Source organism: Myodes glareolus, chromosome 17 (assembly GCF_982192425.1).
Source record: "Myodes glareolus chromosome 17, mMyoGla1.1, whole genome shotgun sequence".
Taxonomy (NCBI): Eukaryota; Metazoa; Chordata; class Mammalia; order Rodentia; family Cricetidae; genus Myodes; species Myodes glareolus.
The window spans coordinates 43,796,190-43,824,081 of NC_142042.1; the positions used below are offsets into that span (position 1 = coordinate 43,796,190).

Here is a 27,892-nt window from a genome sequence, read left to right on the forward strand (position 1 = left end):
CTCCACTACACTGACCACTGAATGAGCCCATGGATTAATGAAGGGGAAATGCATAAATCTATTATCTAGAGGCATTAAAATTTAGTTTCATCCCTTATATAATTCTTATTAATTTATTTGTTTTGAGGGCTTTCCTTATATATTCTGCTGAACTGCACATTATCTTAATTTATCTTTCACACTAGTAGTAAGATAGTAGGTACATGCCATCATATTTTTCAGTTTCTTAAAAATTTAAAGAAATTATTAAAATGAGAAAAAAATCATAGTAGGAAGAAAAAAGGCTGAATTGATGATCCCATAATTTGTAAGGGGCAATACAAAGATTTAAATATGGAAAGTCCTAGATATATTTGGTTTCAGTTGTGATGTACTCTTGGAGGACATAACCAACCAGATGTAATACCAATTAAAAAATATTTGACCTTAAAAATCATTAAGTTTATTCTACATGGGAGTTTCTGAGAATTTTCCAGCTGCTCACACCATGGCTGTTAATCTTTTTTAGATTATACCTTGTACTCTAAATATTTATTCATGAACATTTACTTTGCAAAATGTCCATCTTTCAGCATATAAAGGAGCACTAGAGAGAACTCTGACAACTTCAAAGCAAAATGAAGTTCTTCCTATTGCTTTCCCTAATTGGGTTCTGCTGGGCTCAGTATGACCCACAGACTCAATATGGACGGACTGCTATTGTCCACCTGTTTGAGTGGCGCTGGGTTGATATTGCCAAGGAATGTGAGCGATACTTAGCTCCTAAGGGATTCGGAGGGGTGCAGGTAAGATTTGTTTAATATTTAAATGCAGAGTTCACTGTGCTCACACAAAAGAGTTTTCTAATCAAGATTAGCAACTTTGGAAGATAACTTTTTTTTCACACACAACTTTTCTTTAAAAGCAAAAGTTAGTGGGGATGGCATCTTTATTCTTTGTTACAGGGTCCTTAAGTGGGAACTCTGCAATGTCATTCCATATTTTTACATGGTTGTTAATCAACAGAGCTGCATGTGCACAGGGTGAGAAATAACATCGGACGGGTCACTGATAGGTTTAATTCGGTGAATTAATCCAGCACTAATTATAATAGTTCTATTTGTAGGTCTCTCCACCCAATGAAAACATTGTGATTAATAATCCATCACGGCCATGGTGGGAAAGATACCAACCAATAAGCTACAAAATATGCACAAGGTCTGGAAATGAAGATGAATTCAGGGATATGGTAACAAGGTGCAACAATGTTGGTGTAAGTGAAGTCACATTTTCTCTACAGTTTTTATATGTAAAATATTTCTCTTTGTTTCAAGTCCTTTCTATTTGAGTAGAAGATTTTAAATTTCTGAAATATTTTTTTAAATTTATTTATTTATTTATTTATTAAAAATTTTCAACTCCTCCCCTCCTCTCATTTCCACCCACTCCTCCCACTCCCTCTCCCTGTACATTCCTAAGAGAAGTCAGGGTTCCCTGCCCTATGGGAAGATCAAAGGCTTCCCCCCTCCATCCAGGTCTAGGAAGGTGAGCATTCAAACAGACTAGGCTCCTGCAAAGCCAGTCCATGCAGTAGAATCAAAACCCAGTGCCACTGTCCTTGGCTTCTCAGTCAGCCCTCATTGTCTGCCACATTCAGAGAGTCCAGTTTGATCACATGCTTGTTCAGTCCCAGTCCAGCTGGCCTTGGTGAGCTCCCACTAGATCAGTTCCACTGTCTCAGTGGGTGGACGCACCCCTCGCAGTTCTGACTTCCTTGCTCATGTTCTCCTTCCTTTTGCACTTTATTTGGACCTTGGGAACTCAGTCAAGTGCTCCAATGTGGGTCTCTGTCTCTATCTCCATCCATCGCCAGATGAAGTTTCTATGGTGATATGCAAGATATTCATCAGTGTGGCTATGGGACAAGGCCAGTTCAGGTACCCTCTCTACTGCTGCCCAAGGAACAAGCTGGGGACATCCCCTTGGACACCTGGGAATCCCTCTAGAGTCAAGTCTCTTGCCAACCCTAAAATGGCTCCCTTAATTAAGATACCTACTTCCCTGCTCCCATATCCACCCTTCCTCCATCTCAACCACCCCATTCCCCAAGATCTCCCCAACCCTCCCCTTCTCCCTTCTCTCTCCACATTTCCCCTTACCCCCACCCTACCCCATCCCGCGCTCCCAACTTCTGCCTGGCAATCTTGTCTACTTCCAATATCCAGGAGGATAAGTATATGTTTTTCTTTGGGTTCACCTTCTTATTTAGCTTCTCTAGGATCACGAAATATAGGCTCAATGTCCGTTATTTATGGCTGGAAATGGGGTCTTCGATTCTACCCCACTGGTCAACATCTCTGTTTTTGTGCCAATACCAAGTTGTTTTCATTGGTGTAGCTCTGAAATCTTATACTGCATTTTTATCTATTATTAAAAATGTACTTCTGGCTTATTGTCACTTTGTAAATTCTTTAATTTAACAAAATGTTCACTTTTAAATTAATAACTACAAATACTTACCAGATTTCTGTTAGGCATTGAGCCAGATGTGAGGATTAACTCATTTTATAGGATTCCTTTTTCTCCCCACAATTCTTGGGTTTTCTTCCCCATCTTTGTTTTTAATGGTAAGTATCTATTTACTCTGATAATGAAGAGATATCTTTCTTTGCTCTGGTCTTCAGATGCACAGCAGATATTGTAATCACAGCTTTTCTAGTGATCCTGCAAAGTTTAAAATACAATATTCTCATTTTATTCTATGTTTTTTGTTTATAATTGCAATAGTTTCTGTTTTCCTCCATTTAAGTGTTCTATATCCTTTTCTAAATGTTAGGACTGTTGTTGATTATATTTCACATCAGTTTCAATTCCCACTTGACTCTCTTTTCTAAAATGAATTTTTAAATAGTCAGAAGATATGTTTTGGAGATTTGCTAGCATGTTATGAGCTTGTCATTGAAACTTTAAATTTCTAACTTAAGCTGATGCATGCACTTTTCTTCTCCAGGTCCGTATTTATGTGGATGCAGTTATTAACCACATGTGTGGCGCAGGCGGTGGTGCAGGGACAAGCAGTACCTGTGGCACATACTACAATGCCGGTAACAGGGAATTCCCTGGAGTTCCATATTCTGCTTGGGATTTTAATGATGGAAAATGCGACGGAGATATTTATAACTACAATGATGCTTATCAGGTAATGAGAGAAATATTAATCAGAATAAAGAAGCATATAGGCATCTAGGAATGCACGAGGAGTTTATGAATAACCATTAGACATATTCAGATTCCATAATAATAGGTCACTATGACAGAAAGCTTAAAAAATAGAAATGGAATAAATATGATGGATTTTTGTTGCATGATTTTGTAAGGATACACCAAAAGTCAATGTTGAAATGGAGACATGCTCTGGTCACCGTGGATGAAAAATTTAAATGTTTTATTTCATGTTTTTATCATTTATATAAACATCGCAGTATGAAAAATTATTAAAAGCAACAATAAATCTAAATAAATTATTATAAATTATAAATAAATCTAATAAATTATTAGATACAAAAATAAATATTTTAAAACTATTTCAAATATTGAGAAGTTTTGTCACACTTGGAGTAGTACACTTACTTACCATATGGAAGTTCTCAAAATAGAATCTGTGAACTCTGAAAAATAAAGGAACAATAAAAAATTGAAAGAAAGGAGAGGACGAGGAGATCAGAAGCATATAGAGAAGAGGGAGAAGAAATGGAGAAGGGACAGAAGAAAAAAAAGATAGAGAAAGAGAGAGAGAAAAAGAATTTCCCAGCTAAGATTCTTAACAATTTTATCTGATATTTTCTGCATCTGTAACAGAAAATATTTTAAAATCTGTGTCCAAATTAAAACATCATTACTTCTCATGTTCTAAGGAAAGGCAATATACTATGATCTAAGTAAAGGCAATAATAAAATATCCACTTGTAAATGAATGAGGGACTGAATGAAGAAATGAATTCTTAGGGCATACATGACATTTTATCAACAATCATTTTTTAAAAACAGGTCAGAAATTGTCGTCTGGTTAGCCTTCTGGATCTTGCACTTGATAAAGATTATGTTCGTGGCATGGTGGCTGACTACATGAACCGTCTTATCGACATGGGTGTAGCAGGGTTCAGACTTGATGCTGCTAAGCACATGTGGCCTGGAGACATAAAGGCAGTTTTGGACAAACTGCATAACCTAAATACACAATGGTTCGCTGCAGGCAGCAGGCCTTTCATTTTCCAAGAGGTAAAACAATATACATGCTCATTAAAAATTATATTATAATTATAATATATATAATTAAATTGCAATGTCTCTCCCTTTCTTTTCTTCCCTCTAAACTCTTCCATATATCCCTCCATACTTTCCTTAAAGTTTGTGACCTTTCTTTTGACTCTTTGTTATTGAACATACACTCTATATATGTGTTCTTATATATTATATATACATATTTAGGAGCATATGTATATGTATTTATATACATACGACCTTAAATTACATATATATATATATGTGTGTGTGTGTGTGTGTTCCTGAATATTTTAAACATTGTTAAATATATTACATTTAAAAATATATGTAAATATGTACATATAGATATATATGCTATTAATTATAACTGAATGTCTATATTGCTAAAAATATACTTATATATTGATACTAGACAAACTATTGATATGGGTTTCCCTGATTTTACTCTCCCAATTTCCTCATTTGTCTATAGTTCTTTCTGTATTTTGTAGTGTAATGTTGAGGCACTGTGGGCATTTTCTTATATGTCATAATTTTGTAAATCAGATAGTAGATAGGAGGTTTTACTAAGCATAAAACGTACAATGTAGGTTAATATCATTCACTTATACATTGTAGAACTCAATTGTTTATTAATAGGATTGCAGTTATTCATAGGTAGCACACTTAGTTCTTTACCACAGTAGGTTCTAAGTTAGTGCAAACTTCATTAACTCATTTTCTAAATCCCAAGATATTGTTATAAAAGATAGAACAATCATAATGGTTTTGTCTCAAGCTAATCTTTCAGAGTTTAAGATTTGTCTCATTGTATCAGATTTGTAAGTGTTTAGACAAATTGATGAATCTTTCTGGCATTAATATCATTTGAAGTATACTGGGGATAATGCCTTTGAAGCTGTATTTCCTTGGAAACACTACTGGGTTCATAAACACTTCTGATACTCACTTGGCAATAAGCATTATATCAGTGTAAACTAATAAATATTCCCTGTCAGCCACCTTGGAGGATAAAAAGTGACCCTGTCATTTGATTACTTTCAATATTGTAACTTATATTTTGTGAGAAATCAGAATCTTAGTAGAGAGGAAAAATATTATCATTTCAAATAGCAAAAATATTATAAGAGTTCTGAATGCCATTATATTTAAGTAATATGCTCTGAATTTATATTAAAAATTACAATTAACCCAATGTATCTACTAGGTCATTGATCTGGGTGGTGAGGCAATTACAAGTAGTGAGTACTTTGGAAATGGTCGTGTGACAGAATTCAAGTATGGAGCAAAACTTGGCACAGTTATCCGCAAGTGGAATGGAGAGAAAATGGCCTATTTAAAGTAAATACACACAATTTATTCATTTGATCTGTCATAGATTTTATGTCATTTGATATCAGTAAGTTATAACTTCAACTATTCTCATTTAATCAATTATGAAGTGGTTGATTATTAGGCTCAATGTTTTTAAACTCTGCCTAATAATCTTTTCATTTGGGATGTCACTCACCAGGAAAATCAAAGTTTTACTTATGGATTTTTGTCTGTTCGTAGTAAATCATTACATTCCAGGAATGTTTATTTTTTTGTCTATTAAAGTTAAATTATTAGTACAAGAATAACTATACTCATAAATGATACTTATGTTGTCAAGTATGAGTTTACATATGTTATATAAAATAATTAATTTGAAAATTTGAGTGTTTTTATGATAATAGTATGCAGATTTCTACTCTATATAACATCAAATGGATTTTTTGTTATTCAAGTCCATAAAATTACAATTCAATGAAAAATTTAAAGAAAATAAACTATTTAAGAACAAAAAGATTATATCATAACAACTAAATCAGAATATATATTATCATAGAAAACAATATTATATGTTTATATATATATTTATATGTTCATATGTATCTATAAGAGATATTTGGCATGGAATTGTCGTTTATTTAGACAACTGAGAATGCCATATGTAAAGTTAGTCTAAGCATTGTGAAATAATAACTTGCTTTTTTGAAATGTAGGAACTGGGGAGAAGGTTGGGGTTTTGTGCCTACTGACAGAGCCCTTGTATTTGTGGACAACCATGATAATCAGCGAGGACATGGTGCTGGCGGTGCATCCATCCTGACCTTCTGGGATGCTAGGTGGGAGAACATTCTTTGCTGTTGTGTAACCTCCTTTTAATGATGGCATTAGTTTATATACTTCTGCTTTAACACCATTTTTAAACTTTCAGAATGTATAAAATGGCAGTTGGATTTATGTTGGCTCATCCTTATGGATTCACAAGAGTAATGTCAAGTTACCGTTGGGCAAGGAACTTCCAGAATGGACAAGTAAGTCTTGAAGTTCTTCAAAGCATATCCTAACCTAGAAAAGGAAGAAGTTCTGCTTAAATTTCACATTGAGTTATAGCATGTGATACTTATTATTAATTATTTATTTACCAAGATTTGGAAAAGTAAGGACATTAAAAATATACCTGATTGGAAAAGCAGTAATTTACATAGGAGAAAAAACAGAATAAAATAGGTATTCCTGATAAAGTTCGATCAAAAAAGTTAATGGGGCATAATGTCTTCTAACATTGAATAGAATTTCAAATTCTTTCCAAATCAATGTTAGCATATTAAAATACTTTTATTTTTTTCCCTGTAGAAAATGAAGGTAGCTGATTTGAAGAAAATTGCAAAATATAATAGATATGAATTTCTGAAAATTATAGGACAATGTTTTGCTAGAGAATCTATAAACAATATGTGTTTATAGAAGTATAAACAATATGAGCTGTTGGTTAGGTGCCTAAGCATAAACAATTTTTAAATTAATCTAAGAATTACAAGCATTATGTGTTGTTTCTTAGGTGCAGAAGTTTAAACAATTTCAAAATTAATTGAGGAAATAAGACCACCAAATATCTGAAAGACTATGTGAAGTTTGCTCTTTTAATGAAAGAAACTAGAACCACAGAGAAACATCAAATATAAAATAGAAATGTTTCTTCTTTCGACAGTTAAAAAACAGCTTTTATACTTTGTTTAGTTCAATAAGGAAAGCCAGATATTTTATAAATACATTTCACCAGCAAATAATAAGGAATGAGCTAATATTAATGTATGTGTTGTTACATTAAAGGAATTTTCAAATATGCTCTTGAAATTTCTGAGTAGCTGAGAACTATGCTTCAGTTTTATGGATAACCTGAGACACATTCATATTATGTATGAAGATGGAGACTTCTCAGGTAGTGACTGAAGCCTGTTCTCTAATGCTAGTGTTCCTGTCTCTAATTGTATTTATATTAGGTGACACTGAAGAGATTTTAGTGGTATTGAGAAGTGATATTAGTGGTATTTCTTTGATAGAAAGTGAGAAGTTTAAGAATTGCTACTGTCGGTTTGAATTGAGTAGTAGAGAATATGAGTTTGCAAAGAAGTGAAGGGCTCAGTGAAGGTCTGTAAAACACTGCAGGACTTAGATTAAAATTAGACACTGCAAAGAAAGAAGTAGCATAAGAGGTTTGGTTTGGGTTTGCTCTAGTGGAAAAAATTGTGCAGACTCATTCACATGACCTGATTCTTTCAATAATTAAGGATGTGAATGACTGGATTGGACCACCTAATAACAATGGAGTAATCAAAGAAGTGACCATTAATCCAGACACAACTTGTGGCAATGACTGGGTCTGTGAACATCGATGGCGTCAAATAAGGTGGGAATTTCCTCTATAGAACTTGTCTAATAAGAAGAACTTGTTTTACTTCTGTTTAAAATTGTTGAAGTTTATGGGTACTAGCATTTCACTTGATATCGTGCTTTTAGGAACATGGTTGCCTTCAGAAACGTAGTCAATGGCCAGCCTTTCTCAAACTGGTGGGATAATGGCAGCAATCAAGTGGCTTTTGGCAGAGGAAACAAAGGATTCATTGTCTTTAACAATGATGACTGGTAAGTCAGTACCAGATAAAGTGGGATCATATTACTATTATATGCTTAGATTTTTCTTTTCTTTTCCTATTTATTTATATCTTTTGTATGTGAAAAATCTTTAAATAATGAATTCATGCCAAATAATAAATGGTCAGGGTATAAAGATAACCAATATTTGCTTACATATTTTTTCTTTTAACACAATTTTCTATTGAGATCTTTTAACCTAGCTTAAAATGGCAGTAGTATGTATTCATATTTGCAAGCTCATTTGACACATTTTACAAAGCATATAAAAAGTATACAAGTATAGACATCATTAAACAATGTATCAAATTAGGACTGGAGAACTTTTCCACCACCTTTAAATATCACTTACTTTTTGTCCATTATATTTATACACTGTCTCCTTGTTCTAGCTCTTTCTTTTTGTATATTTAAAAATATATGTATTTTTGTATCTGGTCTTATTTTTGCATGAGTGTCTTCAAGAAGCTGCTGAGTTTTGCTTTTAAAGCTTTCATTATTGTCCTTCCACTGTGGTTCTTTCATCTGAGTCTTTCTCTATGGTTCCGTTACATTTAGTGGTCTATCTCAGATACCAGGAGTGGAGGCCAAAGTCTTGAATACCAACAGTCAAAAGAGCTCATATTGCCATGAGTTTAAGGTCAAGGATGCATAAAGAGATTCTGTCTCTCAAAAAAAAAATAAAACAAATAGTCAAAAACTAATATTTACTCAGAGAAGCGCTTTGAGAGTCCTTGAATTGTCTCAATTCTAAATCAGCTGTTTATCAGATTGAGAATTTTTCCAAAAATCATAATTTATTTATTTAAAACAAAATGTCAGGTACACAATTTTTTGAAAGAACACAGGGCTGGTGGTTCAGGAATACTAGAATTACTTTATACAGACACCTTCCTAATACAAACTTGTCTGTATACATACAAATGCTCTAGAATAAATCCTCTGTGGTGCCTTGTGATTAAATAACTTTGGAGGAAATGATGCTGTTAACGGTTTTGAGTCACCAGTTTAAATACAGTAGAGTATGGACTGGAAAGAATGATGGTCCTCGTAGGAGCCCTTTACTACTGAGCATCACTGGGTTCTCTAGCTTTCTTTGTCAGGTAGCCGTCACCATAGTCCATGAAACTAAGAGACATTTATAATAATGCCTTTGGTCTGGAGAATTCTCTTACTACCCCATGCACAATCTTATTATTGGGATTCTCTTGGTGACGCTTGATTCCTTTTTGATGTATATCATAAGCTTGAGACTTTTTTTTGTTTTATTGATAACAGATTTTCCAGCACATGATGGGTTGAATTTAAGTTAAATCCTCCCTTTTTTTTTCAGGACTTTGTCAACAACTCTACAGACTGGCCTTCCTGCTGGCACATACTGTGATGTCATTTCTGGAGACAAGATTGATGGCAATTGCACTGGAAGTAAAGTCTATGTTGGCAGTGATGGCAGAGCTCAATTTACTATCAGTAACTATGCTGAAGACCCCTTTATTGCAATCCATGTTGAAGCAAAATTGTAAGAACCAAATTAAATACATATAAAGCATCAACTGAGTGTGTTTCTTTTCTCATATGTGTTTTTTTACTTTTATTTTTCTCTTCTTTATTATGGTGTGTGCATGTATGATGTTTACATCTTAGCACTAGAATATATGCAGGATTTTGGAACAACCTGTGTCATGGCTTTGCCTCTCTCGTTTTTCCCATGGTCTGTTGATCACTCTTAAGCCATCAGGCTTCCCAGGAAAGCACCTTTACATGCTGTGCAATGTTGCTAGCTCATAAGTAACTTAAATTTGATTTTTTTCTTTAGTTAAAAGACACAATCAACTGAAATAAGCAAAAATTACAAACCTCACATGTATTCATTAGATAACAATATCCAAAGCTTACTATGTATTAGCAGAAAATCTATTTTTCCAAGAAAATTCTCAGAAATTTGATTTCATCCTGAGGAATACATTGCTTTAACACTAATGTAATGTCCATGAAATAATTTTATACATTTTATGAAAAACTATTTTTAATAAAAACTAACTTACAATCTAATCACTTATTAATCATGCTTTGACTACCTGGAAATGCATCATTGTTTAATTTTATCTAGCTACCACTTTATTCAAGTTTTTCTTATAAATATTCTTTTCAAGAAAAAATTATTTTTTCCTAATTTCACAGCATATACACACATGTAATGTGTGTTGATCATACATCAAAGTCCCATAATATTCACTTATAAGTTCTAACTTCCATCTTTCCCATTCACTTTAATGCATCCATAATTATGCACATTCATGTTCAAATCTTTTTTGATATCTGGCCTGTAAGTTCAATATGTCCAGGAATGAGAGTGGAAAGTTATTTACTTGTTGAAAACAATTGCCAGCGGTTGCATCACTGAAGAATATGACTCTATATACCCCATCAATGACTAACAGCTAAGAAGCCATTCATGAAGCTTTGGAACCTTTCAATTATTGCCTGAACCACAGTGAAATGTTGATGTCCCTAGTGTTCTGTGGGACTTATGCAGGCAAACAGTGATATTGTGGGTGCATTGATTGAATAGGTACATCACTCCTCCTTTTAGGGAGGAATGCTCAGTAGTCTCTCATTTTTGCAGCTGAATGAATTATGACTTTCAGCCCTAGCTGTCACTAGTTAAGTCTGTAACTGCTATGCCAATAATGGACCAGATAGCACTAATTATAATTTTTTCCTCATTGATAAACAAGCCCAATTGAACCAGCCCATAGTTCATTAAATTCTTTGGCATAATAGTAACAAAGTGATTTTATGGGATTATGTCATGCCTGGCACTTGGCTTTATTAATATTATGATGGTTTGTGGTTGTATTTTCCGACTAAGCAGAGTAGTTCTCTTCAGATTCTGTTTATGGGTTGGTTTTTAAATTAAAAAGCTATCAGAGTAGTGGAGTTACATATGGCTCTTTCATCCATAGGTAGTTTGATTCAACTGCCTCCATCAATTTAATTCATCATCCACTGATCCTAATACACAGCCCATCCGTTCTACACTGTTGCTCTTCCTTACTTTCATATCACGTGTATTGTAAACACAAATCCTGTGTCCCATTTTCTGTGTCATTTTAATGCTCATTCTCTAGTTCTTTTTATATTTTTATAGATACCATTTTACACAATAATCTAAAATGTTTGAAAATAAGATTCACATAATGAGAGGTTTCATACAACATTTGTCTATCAAAGCCTGAATACGTCACTTTATACTATATGTTCTAGTTTTATCAATCTGAGATAATTTTTCAAACTGATGTTTTTCTTTATAGTTGAATATAATTGCATTGTACATTTGTAACAAATTCTCATTATTTCTCTCTCAGTTGATGGATATTTACTGTTGATTCTATTTTCTTGCCATTTAGCCTGCAACAAGTTTCTTGTACGTTACACCTGCTAATGTTATAAATGCTTCTGATGTCATTGAACAGTTGAATGCATGTTTGGATGACGCTTAGAATTCCTCCTTTTTGAATTTCACCCTGCAGACAGCTCATCATATTGTTAGTATTAATAGCACATGGGTCCCTGCTGTGTCTGGATCCAGTCAGTAGAATGCCATGGCCCAGCTTGGGGGCTGGGTCCAGTGATTATCTGGAATGCTCACTTGTACTGATATTGCTATTGGGGTTATCTGTTTTTGAATTCTCTGCCACTTTATGTGGCAATCCCACGTACCCACACTGTCAGTCGACAAGTGTTGTTCAGGCTGTCTTCCGGTAATCAGGAAGTGCCCCATGTCTGGCTACAAATGTTGCAGAAGTCATAAGGGATCTCTATGACGGGCAACTGTCCTGGTATAGAGAGCTCACCAAAGACAGGGAATAAGGCCTCCCGTAGACGGGTAAAAGTCTCTATCTGGGGGAGTTCTAAGACAGGGGCTCTTATGCTTTTAAAATAAAAAGGGGGGAATTGTTAGGTCCCTAGAGGACAGGCCTTCACACCCCCCACTTGATCTGTTTCGCGGTTGGTTGAAATCAGGAACAAAAACAGGAACAATCTGTTGTTTTCAGCAATGTTTCTAAGGATGTTTACCCCTAAGCCACTGAGTTAGGGTGATGAGTTTCCTGTTTTTGCTGGCTTGGCCTCCACTGCTGAGGGCTATATATACTGTGTGGAAAAGTGGAATAAAGGCTTGGCTTGTCTGCAGAACCTGAAGTTGTGCTGTGTGTTAATCCTGATGTCCCTCGCTCAGAAGAATGACAGTTGCCGTGCTGGCATAGCAGTTTTCTTTTTTAAAAAATAAAGAACAAAAAAAAGAAGAAGAAGAAAGGCAAAATATAAATACCTGTATTCCAGAATCTGTTAACTTCACTGCCCCGAAATTTATTTTGGGATAAATATTAACATTTATAGCTTTTAAATACAGCCTTTACCAAGTTCTCCAAAAACTGTTTTCTTAGGCAGAATACAGCTGGGGTGACCTCAATCCCATCTTCGTTTAGAGTCTCTGGTGCCCTCTTAATAACTCTATTATGAGCCTCACTGTTTGCAATTACTTTTTTCTATATGTTTCTATACTAAGACAGAAATCTCAAATTTATTTTGCACAACTCATTTCTCTTAAAATTAGTACATTCACAGTTCACTAGCTACCTATTACTGTTTGCTGTCACCATATTGGGAAGCACAAACTCAGTATTCACAGAGAAAATTTGCTACAATAAAGAGAAGAGTGATTTTAATTTAACATAGATAGCACCAGGTGTTGCCTCGTCTTGAAATATGTGATCCTATGTGACTGTGTCAGTTTTGTTGCTCCATCACTCCTTCATTATGCAAGTTAATAAAAGAATATAATTGAGAGTATTATTTAATTCCTGACCTTGGGCTTATTTATTTAAAAAATAAGGACATTACTCACATCAAGAGCCTAGTCAATTGTCAAAACATATAAGCTATTGACTATAGAGATTTATTTAGTATCAAACTCAAGTTAAATATGTTATCATCATTTTATATTAGAGGATCATTGCCTCTCTTTCTTTCTTTTATATAGCCTGGGATCTGGCCTGATTCAATGACCTAATCTGATTTTATCTTCCCAGTTTTGACACTTGCTGCAGTTCTCTTGACATTCCTATTGTTGTCATTGGTATTTCTCCAGTATTCTATGTTCTTTCTTGTGACTCTATACTGACTGATTTATCTCCAATCAAAAAATTTTCTGATTTTACTCTTTAATTTCACAGCCGAAGCCATGACTTTAGAGAAGCATTCCCTGAATATTTAGTCTGAAAGGCCACAATGTTGAATTTTCATTCTTAGAATTTTTCCACAATTTTGCTAATTATAATGTTCATCTGAAATTACCTAGTAATTTATTATTTTAGCTATAGTTATAAACATTTTTCTCCTTCTTTTAGAGGAATTTGTAGAATAGCAACATGCCATGCTCATTGCTATGACTTAGGGTCCTATGTACTTGATAAAAATTAGGACACTCTCTTAAAACTTCTTAAGGGATTGGAAAGTTTCCTCCCATCTGAACTACCATATTATTCCATAGATTTTTACTGCTATTGAGAAGGATGAATAATTTAAAATTTTTATTTTGTGTTGAATAAGATAAAAAGATATGAGGATGATGACAGATTCACATGTAATTTATATACAATCAGTGGTAGAGAAGAATTATGTTTTTCAAATCCAAAGTTATTTACATAGGGTCTTTTTATATGCTTACTAGGACTTGTGTAGTTCAGGACTGTCATACTCAGAATCTTCATGTTTTTAAGCTCCTGTTCTTGGGATTGCAGAGTGATTTCTACAATGTTTGGAAATTTGTAAGTATTAATATAAATATTTAAATAACAAATGAATAGGGAAAACAAAAAAAAACCCTTGGTACATTTTTCCATTTCAATTTGGAATGAAAAAAATAAAAGTTTTTGGAACTGTAGTTATAGCTATATTTGCCTCAATTGTACTTTTCTTGTTTTACTGAAATACATCTGGAGTAAGGTCTATACTAATCAAATAACACATGTACTGTAATGGCTTAGTATATTTTCCATGAGAGTTTCTGAAGGTCCTTCACCTGTTCACATCTTCACCTCATATCTTCTAGATTACGAATGAAAAACATATTCTGTAAATATTTATTTATAAACAATGATTTTGCAAAGTCTACCTACTGCAGAATATAAATAGGCGATAGAAAGAACACTGACAACTTCAAAGCAAAATGAAGTTCTTTCTGTTGTTTTCCCTCATTGGGTTCTGCTGCGCTCAGTATGACCCACAGACTCAGTATGGACGAACTTCTATTGTCCAACTGTTTGAGTGGCGCTGGGCTGATATTGCCAAGGAATGTGAGAGATACTTAGCTCCTAAGGGATTCGGAGGGGTGCAGGTAAGACTGATTCACAATTTAAATGGAGGGTTTGCGTTGTTGATATAAAACAGCATTCTCATCAGGTCAGAGTGTCTGGAAAACAAGCCAACATTACACATGAATTTCTTGGGTAATGAATAGGTTTGCTGATGATATCACCTTTATACTCTGGTGTAGGATGACAGCAGGATTTCTGCAATGTCCTGTCCATCTTTTTGGGTGGTTGTGAAGTGACAGAACTTCATGTTCACAAGTTGAAATGTAACACAAGATCATTCATATGTTTCTGGAGAATTTAGTTCTTTAAACTTAGTACAAACTTAGTAAGTAATTGTTCAAAATTAATTCTAATTATTTTATTTGCAGGTCTCTCCACCAAGTGAAAATATTGTGATTTATAGACCACCAAGGCCTTGGTGGGAGAGATACCAACCAATTAGCTACAAAATTTGCACAAGGTCTGGAAACGAAGATGAATTCAGGGACATGGTGACAAGGTGCAACAATGTTGGTGTAAGTGATGTTACATTTTCTTTAAAACCTTACATAGAATTTTAGAGATTAAAAATTCTTATTGGTGAAATATTTTCATCCTTTCTTCTTTAATTTTTTTTGAGCAGAAAATTTCATAATTTGGGAGTGGTGAATGGAGGGATGAAAGGAAAGGGGGAAGTGATATACTTTAATTAGAAAATATGAAAATAAAGTAAAATAACAAAAATTGTTTTTATTTTCACTCTTTGTCAAAATTCTTGATTGTTATATAATCACACTTTGAGAACCCTTGCACATCTACTATGTAAAAATAAGAGGTGATATGTTGAACCTTAGACTTTTAGCCTTGTAACTATATTCTCCATAATAATCTCTTTTGCTTAGGCACTAAGTGGATTTGCTTGATATGGTCATTTTTATGTGATTTTGTTTACTTCCCTCAATTTATGGACTTTCTTTGAAATCATTGCTTTAGTTGAAAATATCTATTTTCTCTATATAATTAAGAGAAATGCCTATCTTCTTGTCTCTAAGTTACTACCAGCTTCTTTATCCATATATCCTTGTAAACTTCCACAATCAATGTTTTCTCTTCTTTGTGATCATTCCAACTTCATCAGAAGTTTATGTTTTATTTTGTTTGTTGTTATGGTTGTTTTTGTATACAGATTTCTATATAGACTACCTTACATGTTTCCGAATAACCACTAGTCTGGAAGTTAAGATTAAAGTCATTTATATGATTTTTCTTTCCACTTACAATTCTTGGGTTTTATCCCCATCAGTCTTGTTAATGGTAACTAAATGCTTTCACCTTAATAGAAGAATCATCTATGTACTTTCTTGTCTTCAGATACATGATGGAAATAGAGCAAGTCATGACATTTCTCATCAAGAGCCACAAACCTGCAAAAGCAATCCTCTCTTATTTTTATACTCAAAATTTTTTACTTCCTCAACAATTGACCTTAACTTTAAACTATGACTGTTCATTTTTATCTCTACTTAATAGTTTTAAACACTTTACCAATATTAAGGCTATTGTTGGATTTTATTTTACATTAGTTTTATATCACTCTTACTCTCCTTTCTAAAAAGACTATGTAAGGAATCCACTAGAAGATGTGTTTTGGAGATTTTTTAGTAGGTTGTGAGTTTTCCATTGAAACTTTAGATTTCTGAGGCTCACTGAAGTATGCAATATTCTTCTTTAGGTCCGTATTTATGTGGATGCAGTTATTAATCACATGTGTGCCGCAAGCGGTGGTGCAGGGACAAACAGTACCTGTGGAAGTTACTTCAATGCCCATAACAGAGAATTCCCAGCAGTTCCATATTCTGCTTGGGATTTTAATGATAGTAAATGCGACAGAGACGTTTATGACTACAAAAATGCCAATGAGGTAATGAACGGAATAATGTAGGATTCGCCTCTATGCCATGAATATTATTGGCTTAAAAAGGAACTGTTTGGTCTATAGTAGAGCTATAGGGGAACCGAGCTAGGCAGGGAAAGCTAAATGGAATCCTGGGAGGAAGAAAGACAGTCAGGGAGAAGCCATGTAGCCCCGCTGGAGACAGACTCCTGAACGTTACCCTCTAAGCTACTGCCATGTGGGGATACACAGATTAATGGAGATGGATTAAATGTATATGTAAGAGTTAGCCAATAAGAAGCTAGAGATAAAGAGCCAAGAAGTCATTTAATTAATATAGTTTCTGTGTAGTTATTTCAGGGCAGAACAGCTGGAGACCAAAAAGTGGCTCTCCATTCAACAGAGAAATATTGATGATAATAAAGAAGCATCCAGTGAATACCAGGAATTTATGGAAAACCATTGGACAAACCATTCAGATTCCGCAGGAAAACAGCTTACTAAGACAGAATGCTTGACAAATTGAAATTAAAAAATGAGCTGGATTTTGTTTCATTGTTTTGTAAGGATTCACATAAAATCAATGACAAACGGAGACATGCTCTATAGTGACTTTGTGTGGATAATGCAAAAGCATGTTTTATCAATTATATAAAATTATTGTATGAAAATATTATTAAAAATAAAGATTAGTATTTTAAAATAATTTCAAATATTAGAGCATATTTTCAGATTTGGAGCAGTGCACTTATTTAACATGTGGAAGTTCCTGGAGTGGATTCTGGGAATTACATAAAATAATAGAGAGTAAAAGATAGAAAACTGAAGGATAGGTAGAGGGAAAGGAGATCAAAGGGATAAAGAGAAGAGAGGGACAGAGACAGACAGACAGAGAGAGAGAGAGAAAGAGAATTCACCATCTAAAATTCTCACCTATTTTATTTGATACTTTCTATATCTGCAACAGAAAAAGTTTTAAAGTTTGTATCCAAATTAAAGCATCAATACTTCTCATGTTCTAAGCAAAGATAATATGAAAAATTTACTTGTAAATGTGTGAGTGACTGAATGATGAAATGGATTCTTAGACCAGACATGACTTTTTATAAATTTATAATTTTTGTTTCAATAGGCCAGAACTCGTCTTCTGTCTGGCTTTCTGTACCTTGCACTTGAGAAAGATTATGTTCGTGGAAAGGTGGCTGACTACATGAACCGTCTCATTGACGTGGGTGTAGCAGGGTTCAGACTTGATGCTGCTGAGTACATGTGGCCTGCAGACATAAAGACGATTTTGGACAAACTGCATAACCTAAATACACAGTGGTTCTCTGCAGGAAGCAGACCTTACATTTATCAAGAGGTAAAGCAAGTTATCTGTTCTTCCTAAAAATTTAATACTATAATGTAATTGCAATTTTCACTCTTCCCTTTCCTCTCTCTAAATTCTTTTATATACCCCTCCATACTCACCTTCAAGTTTGTAACCTGTCTTTGGACTTAATGTTATTATACAAACAGGCACACAGGCACTCACACAGACACACATACACACTATATATATATATATATATATATATATATATATATATATATATATTCTACACTCATGCACATATACCCACATATAGGTATATGTGTGTATACATCTATCTATCTATCTATCTATCTATCTATCTATCTATCTATCCATCTATCTTCTGAATATAATCCATATTGCTACAAATAAATTCATATATTGGTACTAATAAACCAATTGATATGGTCTTCTCTGATTTTCATTCCCAGATTTCCTCAGTTGCCTATACTTCTCTCTGTATTTCTTTGTATATTATTGAGCCCCTGTGGACTTTTTCTGAAATATCATCATTTTGTAAACCAAATAGTAGAGAGGATATTTCACTAAGCATAAAATTAATAATGTAGGTTAATATCTCAGTCACTTGTATACTGTAGAATTTGAGTGTTTAATAAAAGAATTGCTGTTATTCAGAAGTGACACACTTAATTCTTCACCATAGCATGTTCAAAGATAATCCCTAAATCTGTAAATACAATACCATATATTGTAAATACAACACCATGATACAAGACAGAGCAATCATAATCATTTTTGTCCCAAGCCAATCTTTTTATGTTTGAGATATGTCTTATGTTATCAGGTTTGTAACTGTTTAGAAAAACTGATAAAGCTTCCCTGTGCAGCAATAATGTCATGTGAAGTGTACTGGGGATAATGTATTTGTAGCTCTGTTTCCTTAAAACATTAATGAGTTCATAAATACTTCTGATAGTCACTTGACAGAAAGTATTATATCAGTATGGATGGATGAATTCTGCTTTCTGTCAGCCATCCTTGGGATAAAGAGAAACCCTGTCGTTTGGTTTCTTTCAATGTTGTGACATATGGTTTTTGAAGAAACTAGCATGTTGATATACAGAAAACCATTAGGAATAAATATTATAAGGATTTCTAAATGACATTACATTTAAACTATATGCTTAAATTTGTATAAAAAATTAAAGCTAACCCAATGTATTTACTAGGTCAACAATCTAGGTAATGAGACAATGAACCTTAGAAGTGGAATTGTGGCAGAATACAAATATGGAGCAATCCTGTGCACAGTTATCCGCAAGTGGGATGGACAGAAAATGGCCAATTTAAAGTAAATATAGACAATTTTTTATTTGATCCATCATAGATCTTTTGCTATTTGACATTAGTTAGTTATGTCTTCAATTATTCTCATTTAAAAATTATGAAGCTGTTGATTATTAAGCTAAATGTTTCTCACAACCACCTAATTATTTTTTCCATTTATAATGTCAATCCCCAGGTATTCATAGAAATCCAAAGAATCACTTAGTTATTTTTGTTTGTTTATAATAAATCCAATAGATTCCAGAAATATTTTCCTATGGTATATTAAAGCTATATTATTATTACACAAATAATTATATCCATAAATGATACTCATAATGTGGTCATCTATGAAATATTCATGTGTTATATCAAAGAATCAATTGGAAAAATTTTCAGTTTGTATTATAATAGCATAATAGCTTCCTAATCTATGAAATATCAAATGGATATTTTACTTCTCAAGTCCAAAAAATTACAATCCAATAAAAAATTTAAGGAAAACAAACATTTAAAGAACAAAATGATTATACTGTAATATCTAAATGAGGATGTATATCCTCATAATAAATGATATTACATATGTCTTTATATGCATATGATATGACAGGTAGGCATCTTATGGAATTTTTATTTATTTATATAACTGAGTATGAAATATGAAAACTTAATCAAAATATTTTAAAAGAATAATACCTTTTTTTAATGTAGGAACTGGGGCGAAGATTGGGGTTTTATGCCTTCTGACAGAGCCCTTGTGTTTGTGGACAACCATGAGACTCAACGAGGACATGGTGTTGAAGGAGCATGCATCCTGTCCTTCTGGGATGCAAGGTGGGAGAACATTTTTTGCTGTTGTGAAACTTGCTTTTAATGATGGCATTATATTATGTTCTAATACCATTTTGAAACTTTCAGAATGTATAAAATGGCAGTTGGCTTTATGTTGGCTCATCCTTATGGGTTCACACGAGTAATGTCAAGTTACCGTTGGACAAGAAATTTCCAGAATGGAAAAGTAAGTCTTGAAGTTTCTCAAAGCATAATTTAATCTGGAAAAGAAAAAGGTTTTGTTCCATTTTAATTTAAGTTATAGCATGTGATACTCATATTTTTTCCTGTGAAATAAGAAGGTAGCTGAATTGAGGGAATTTAAGGATTCTAATAGATAGAAATTTCTGAAAATCACAGAAAAATGCTTTACAGGGGAATCTATAAACAATACAAAATAATAGAATTATACATGTTAATCACTAAGTGTTTGTGCAGTAAGAACATTGAAAATATACCTAATCAGAAAAGCAATGATTTAGGTAAAAGTGCTAGAATGAAAACAGGCATTCCTGATAAAATCCAACCAAAAAGGTAAGATGGGACAATGTCTGCTAACATTGATATTTTAAGTTATTTCTTGTGAAATAAGAAAGTAGCTGATTTGCGGAAATTTAAGAATAACAATAAAAATTTCTGAAAACTACAGAACAATGTTTTTGCTACAGAGTCTGTAAACAATTTGTGTTAATAGAAGTATAAACAATATGAGTTGTTGATTAGGTGCCTAAGCAGAAACAATTTTAAAATTAATCTAAGATTTATAAACATATTACATACATTTTGTTTGTATTTTGTTTGTTGGGTGCACAAGCTTAAACAATTTCAAAAGTAATCTAGGAAATAAGACCATCTATGGAAATTTTTCTGTTTCAGTACAAGAATCTAGACTAACAGAAAAACATCAAAATTAAAATAGAAATGGTTCTTCTTTAGGCATCTGAAAAACAGTTTATCCTATTGTTTTTAAAAATGAGTTTACTTTTGTTTTTATTGACATTTGTTCTATTCCTGAAGAGATTTCAGGTTTAGAATGAGAATTTTTTTCAGAAATATATTTACCATTCAACAGTTATCAAATGTGCATTTATACTTAGATAAGTTTAATAGTGAAAGTCAGAATATTTTATAAACGCATTTTCCCAGAAAGTAGTAAGAAATTAACTATTATTAACTTAGAAAATGTTATATTAAAAGCCTTTTCATATATGTTCTTGAATTCTTAGAGTAGCCAAGAACTATACTTCAGTTTTGTGGATAAACTGACGTACATTCATGTTATGTATAATGATGAAAATTTCTCAGGGAGTGAATGAAGCCTGTTCCCTAATGCTAGTGTTTCTGGCTCAAGTGTCTTGATGTTAGTGACACTGAAGAGCTTTTAATGGTATTGAGAAACTGTATCTTTGATAGAAAGTGAGATATTTAAGAATTGCTACTGTTGGCTTGCATTGAGTAGTAGAGAATATGAATTTGCAAGAAGTGAAGGGCTCGGTGAAGGTCTGTAAACCACTGCAGGACTTAGATTCAAATTAGACACTGCAAAGAAAGAAGTAGCATAAGAGGTTTGATTTGGGCTTGCTCTAGTGAAAAGAATTGTGCAGACACTCATTCATATGACCTGATTCTTTCAATAATTAAGGATGTGAATGACTGGATTGGACCACCTAATAACAATGGAGTAATCAAAGAAGTGACCATTAATCCAGACAAAACTTGTGGCAATGACTGGGTCTGTGAACATCGATGGCGTCAAATAAGGTGGGAATTTCCCCATAGACCATGTCTTATAAGAAAAATTTTACTTCTGTTTAAAATTGAAGTTTATGGGTACCAGCATTTCACATGATACTGTTCTTTTAGGAACATGGTTACCTTCAGAAACATAGTCAATGGTCAGCCTTTCTCAAACTGGTGGGATAATGGCAGCAACCAAGTAGCTTTTGGCAGAGGAAACAAAGGATTCATTGTCTTTAACAATGACGACTGGTAAGTCAGTATCAGTAAAAGTGGGATTGTTTACTCTTATATGCTTAGATCTTTTCTTTTTCTGCTCATACAAATCTTTTGTATGTGACTCTTTTAGATAATAAATTTATGCCAAAAATATATTTCAGAGTTCAGAAGGAAAAGAATACATGCTACATATTTTATCCTTTTAATAAAATTTTGTATTTGAGATCATTTAACATAGCTTGCAATGGCAGTAGCATAACTTCATATTTGTAAGATCATTTGACATATTTCACAAAGCATATAAATTAAAGACTTAACATTATTAAATTGTATATCATATTAGTACTGAAGTACTTTACCACTACCTTTGAATATTACTTTTTATCCATTATACTTATACACAATGTTCAATGTTAATCTCTTTCTTTGTTTTATATATATATATGTATATTAAACAAATATATAAATATATCTGCATCTGGTCTATGAGTGTTTTCAAGAAGCTGCTGCGTGTTATTTTAAAACATTCATTATTGTCCTTCCACTGTGGTTCATTCATCTGAGTTTTACAATATGGTTCACTCATCTGTAGTGGTCTAGCTAAGATACCAGGAGTGGAGACTAATGTCTTTAATACCAGGAGGCAGAGATACCCATATTGCCCTGTGTTTGAGGCAAGTTTGGTCTGCATAGTGAGCTATAGGAAAGCCAAGGATGTGTAGAGAGACCCTGACTCTACTAATCAAAACAAACATACCAAAAATAATACTTACTCAGAGAATCTCTATAAGAGTCATTAAAATATCTCAATACAAAATCAACATCTTATCTGATTGAGTTTTTTCCACATGTCATATTTTATTGGTTTAAAACAAAATAATGAAGGTACATAATTTTTTTGAAAGAACACATTTCTGGTAATTTAGGAACACCAGAATTACTTTATACAGTCAGTTTCCTAATACACACTTTTATGTGTACATAGAAATGTTAGATAATGTTTAATTCTACAATAAATACTTTGTGGTGTCATGTAATCTAATAGCTTTGGGAGAAAATGATGCTGTGAACATTTTTTGAAGTCATCAGTTTAAGTCCAGCAGAGCACAAACTTAAACGAATGATGGTCCTCACAGGAGCCCTTTACTACTGAGCATCACTGGATTCTCTGGCTTTCTTTGTCTTGTTGAAGTCACCATAGTCCATGAAACTAACAGACCTTTATAATAATGTCATTTTTTTTCTGGAGAATTCTTTCTTCCCCACTCGCAGTCTTGTTATTGGAATTTTCTTAGTGATACTCGGAATCCTTAGTGATCTAAATCACAAGGCTGAGACATTTGTTGTTTTATTGATAAGGAATCTTCCTGCACTTGAGTGAGTTGAATTTAAGTTAAATATTCCCCTTTTCAGGTCTTTGTCAACAACTTTACAGACTGGTCTTCCTGCTGGCACATACTGTGATGTCATTTCTGGAGACAAGATTGATGGCAATTGCACCGGAATTAAAGTCTATGTTGACAGTGATGGCAAAGCTCAATTTTCTATTAGTAACTCTGCTGAAGACCCCTTTATTGCAATCCATGCTGAATCAAAATTGTAAGAACCAAATTAAATTCATACAAAGCATCGATTAATGTGTTTCTTTTTGTGTGTGTGCCTTATTTTTTCTTTTTAAGATGTGTTCATGTGTAATACTTATATCTGAGCACTGGAATGTATGTAGAATGTTTGAACTAACTGTGTCATGGCTTTGCCTCTTTCCTTTTTCCCATGGACTGTGGTATCACACTTAAATAATCAGGCCACCCAGGAAAGCACCTTTACATGTTGAGCAATGTTGCTAGCTCATATGTATCTTAAGTTTAGAGTTTCTTTCTTTTAGTCAAAGCCCATAAGCAATCAACTTCAATAGCCAGAAATCATAAAAATCATATATATCCAATAAATAACAATATCCACGACTTGCTATGTATTAACAGAAAATCTATTTTTTCATAGGAAAATTTTCAGAACTTTGATACTTTCTGGCAAACACATTGCTTAACCATTAGTGTAATTTCTAACAGGTACTTCTAGGTATTGCATAAAAAATATTTTTATTAAAAATTTATTCACAACCTAATCACTTATTAAACATGTGTTTAGTCACTTGGAAATGCATCATTATTTAATTTTATCTAGCAAATTTCTCTTATATGTATTTATTTCAAAAAGCTTAGTTTTCCTTATTCTAGAGTACATACTCAGTTACTTAAGATGTATGGTGATCATACATCAAAATTCCATAATATTCACTTTTCATCTTCTACCTTCCCTCTTTCCCATGCACTTTATTTCTCCCATATCCATGTATACACATGTAAGTCTTTTTGTTGATATTTGGCACTTGAGTACAATGCCTTCATGAATGAAAGTGGAAAGTTATTTTCTTGATAAAAACAAATTGTCAGCGGTTACACCACTAAACAATATGACTCCATATACCCATCAGTGGTTAACAGCTAAGAAACCATAAAGTCTTGGGACCTTACAGTTATTTCTGATCCACAGTGGAATGTTGATGTCCCCAGTGTTCTGTGGGACTTATGCAGGCAAAACTGATATTATGGTTGCATTGGTACAACAGTTACATCCTGAACAGATGACTAATCTTCTCAATATAACTTTTCATTCTATAACTCTTACACGATCATGTCTTTGATGATCTGTTTTGCCTGAAAATGGTTATAAAGAAGTTCCTTTTAGGGAGCAAAGCTCAGTAGTAACCATTTTTGCAGTGGGATGAATTATTACTATCAACACTAGCTGTCACTAACTGCAAACACAAACTTATCTAATCAAAGCTGAGTAAAACTTATCAGTCAGATCCTTCATTTCTTATTTATCAAATCCTTTTTATGCCTCTCACTCAATTTTTTAAAGGTAGTGTTTCATGAGAGAATAGTATATTTTCTGACACAAAACGATGAAGAAACCTGGCCCCCTAGCAGTTCTTTTTTTGCTAATTCTTCTTTGGTTGTATATGTAAGAAACATTTAGGTATTTGGACTCTAAGCCACTTGATAAAATAAAATTAGTTCATTGTACCCTATTTCTGTTAATTTTAACAACCATTAACTTACAGCCATGATCAAAAGTCCAGTTAACAATCATGCCAAAAATGTACCCACAAAGATAATAGTTAAGTCTAAAATCGTTATGCCAATATTGGACCAGACAGCATAAATTTCATTTTTTTTCACAGATAAACATGCTCTATTGAACTAGTCCCTTGTTCACTGAATTTTTTTGTGTGTCAGTAACCAAGTGATTTTAGGGGATTATGTCATGCATGGCACTCACCTTTGTTTAATTTTATAATGCTTTTGGTGGCTGTATTATCTTATTAAACAGAGTAGTTTTCTTCAAATTCTGTTTCTTTGTTGTTTTTTTAAATTAAAAGGTCATTAAAGTTGATGTAGGACTCCCTTCTGTATGCTGTGATTACCATTAATGAATAAAAAACTGCTTTGGACCTATAGTAGGGCAGAACTTAGCTAGGTGGTGAAAACTAAACTGAATGCTGGGAGAAGGAAGGAGGAGCGGAGAGAAGCCATGAAGCCCTGCTGGAGACCTACACTGGGAACTTTATTGGGTAAGCCACAGATTATTAGAAATGAGTTAAATTAAGATATAAAAATTGGCCAGTAAGAAGTTAAAGCTAATGAGTCAATCAATGATTTAAATAATATGATTTCTTTGTCATTATTTTGGGGGATGAGCTACTGGAAACTAACAAGTGGTATTAATATAACATAAAGTAGCTGATTTTCATATGGCTCATTCATCCATTTGTAGTTTGGCAAATCCTCCTTCATCAGTTTAATTCATTACCCACTGATTTTCATACTCAGCCCATCCTTTCTATCTTAATGCTCTTCCTTACTCTGATATCACATGTATTTTAACCATACACCCTATGCCCCATTTTCTGTGCTGTTTTAATGCCCCTCTCTTGATATTTTTAAAATCTTTTTACAGACTCCATTGTACACAAAATCTAAAATGTTTGAAAATAAGATTTACATAATGAGGGATTTCATACATTTTCCTATCTAAGCCTAGGATACCTCACTCCACATTATATTTTCCAGTCCTATCAGTCTGAGATAATTTTTCAAATTCATGGGATTTTTTTAACAGTTGAACATAATTCCATTATACATTTGAAACAAATTCTCCCTATTTCTTTCTCAATTTTTGAATATCTAATATTTCTTCTATTTGCTAGGCATTTAGAAGAGAGTAAATTGGAATTTGGTTGTTCAAATATTTTTCTTTAGTAGTATGTGAAGTCTGTTAGGTTTACGTCTTAAAGTATTAGAAGTAAGAAATGTGGTGGCTCAGATTTTTTGGGGAAATATTCACATTGATTTCTATAGTGATTGTTCTTATTTAAGTTCCTCTGAAGAGTGAGGAACTTACAGGACCCCTCTCCTCATAGACAGGGAAGAAAATGCTGTAATTTGGTTCCTTGGTGATAGTCATTCTATAGTGGTGAGATAGAGGGAATGGAAAGGTACTTGTAATAAGTATTCCTTTATAGATATGGGTGTTGTACACTTTGCAAATATATTTATTTGTCATTTTATTTCTTATTTTCACAGCATAATGCTTCTCTCCATATTTTATTTTATCCAATAAATGTTTAAATATAAACATTTATTTTATATGTAAATATATGTAATTGTTTCCCCCATTTCTTCTTCTACCTCTAATTGCTTTTCTGGTCTATCTTTTTAGTTGATTCCATTCTACCACTTGTTGAAAATTTTGGACCTCTTTTCTTTCATTATTATCATTATCATCAACATAACTATTATTACCATATTAGCAATGGGTTTGGAAGATTTGAATTATATTTGATATGAAAGTCTTATTACTGAAGATGCTATGCATACTGACAAGTGGTAGATATAACCAAAAAATCCTACTCAGCTTTGAAGCCTATGACTCACTACAATTGGGAAACTGCCAAGATTCCCTTACAGTGCAATAGTGTTACTCATATCTTGGCAGTAAACAATAACTATCTAACTGGACTTGAGGCTAACTCTAGAGGAGGAAAATCATATCTTATTTTTTAATCCTAGCCGGTGAGGCTATGAGTCTTAGAGAATATTCTACCATCCTACCATTCTAGCATAATTCCAGAATGCTTATAAATACTTATCCTTATAAACACAGTTATTTGTAAATCTCACACCTCATAAAAGAAACTTTTCTTTTATGTTTGCTATTATCGAAAATCTCAACTAGTCAAAGTGCAGAGATCAGATGATTGATTTGTAAAGCTCTACTTGGTAGATCCACTGCAGTATTCCTGTACATTATAAGGGCTCAGGGAAGATCACAAAAGAGGAGATAGAAGATTTTTAGGATCCATAAGACCAGAATATCTGGTGTAAGACTGTATTTCCTAGAAATGACATGAAAGCTTCACGTGTGATACCTCACTGCCTAATCAAGACCTAAACAGGCACATTATAAATAGATATGCTAAATTAAGAGGAAAAAATCCAACAGGGTCCCCACCCCCACACAAATCACAAGAAGTAGCTAAAGATTGCTGAGAGAGGGAGAATTAATTTTTCCCATATATCAGCTCATAGTGTTCATAAATACCAAGTGTTCAGTCCTGAAATTATATTAAATAGACTAAGCAAGTTTTATTGATAGATTTATATATCCATAATCTATTGGTGAATAATAACTTTCTCATTTGTAGCTGAGTTTGTTGGTACATTCTTACATTTCCATCATTTGGGAACAAATGCAGAGCCTGGCAGATATCTGTAAGTTTGTATATACTGTGCTATATATTCAAAGTTCCAGTCCAGCCATAAATACACAGTAAGATGCTGCCTCAAGAAATGAATAAAATAAAATATGAAATCTATATGTGTAAACTTAATAGTTTGGATTTTGATCTTTTATGGG

The 27,892-nt window shown here is 33.2% G+C and overlaps 2 protein-coding genes across 2 annotated transcripts; both read left to right on the forward strand.

Annotated features, from left to right (window-relative positions):
• Positions 1-595: 595 nt before the first annotated feature.
• Positions 596-9,779, forward strand: LOC125406026 (pancreatic alpha-amylase 2a5-like). The gene is made up of 10 exons (XM_087897624.1): positions 596-785; positions 1,106-1,252; positions 2,990-3,178; positions 4,027-4,257; positions 5,471-5,604; positions 6,291-6,413; positions 6,506-6,605; positions 7,863-7,981; positions 8,092-8,217; positions 9,560-9,779. Exons 1-10 carry the CDS (start codon positions 618-620, stop codon positions 9,747-9,749), a joined length of 1,527 nt encoding a protein of 508 aa, XP_087753750.1. The 5' UTR covers positions 596-617; the 3' UTR covers positions 9,750-9,779.
• Positions 9,780-14,437: 4,658 nt separating this feature from the next.
• On the forward strand, positions 14,438-23,543 carry LOC125406039 (pancreatic alpha-amylase 2a5-like). The gene is made up of 10 exons (XM_048442843.3): positions 14,438-14,626; positions 14,975-15,121; positions 16,318-16,506; positions 17,612-17,842; positions 19,027-19,148; positions 19,835-19,957; positions 20,042-20,141; positions 21,597-21,715; positions 21,818-21,943; positions 23,324-23,543. The coding sequence occupies exons 1-10, from the start codon at positions 14,459-14,461 to the stop codon at positions 23,511-23,513; spliced, it is 1,515 nt and encodes a 504-aa protein (XP_048298800.3). The 5' UTR covers positions 14,438-14,458; the 3' UTR covers positions 23,514-23,543.
• Positions 23,544-27,892: the final 4,349 nt, after the last annotated feature.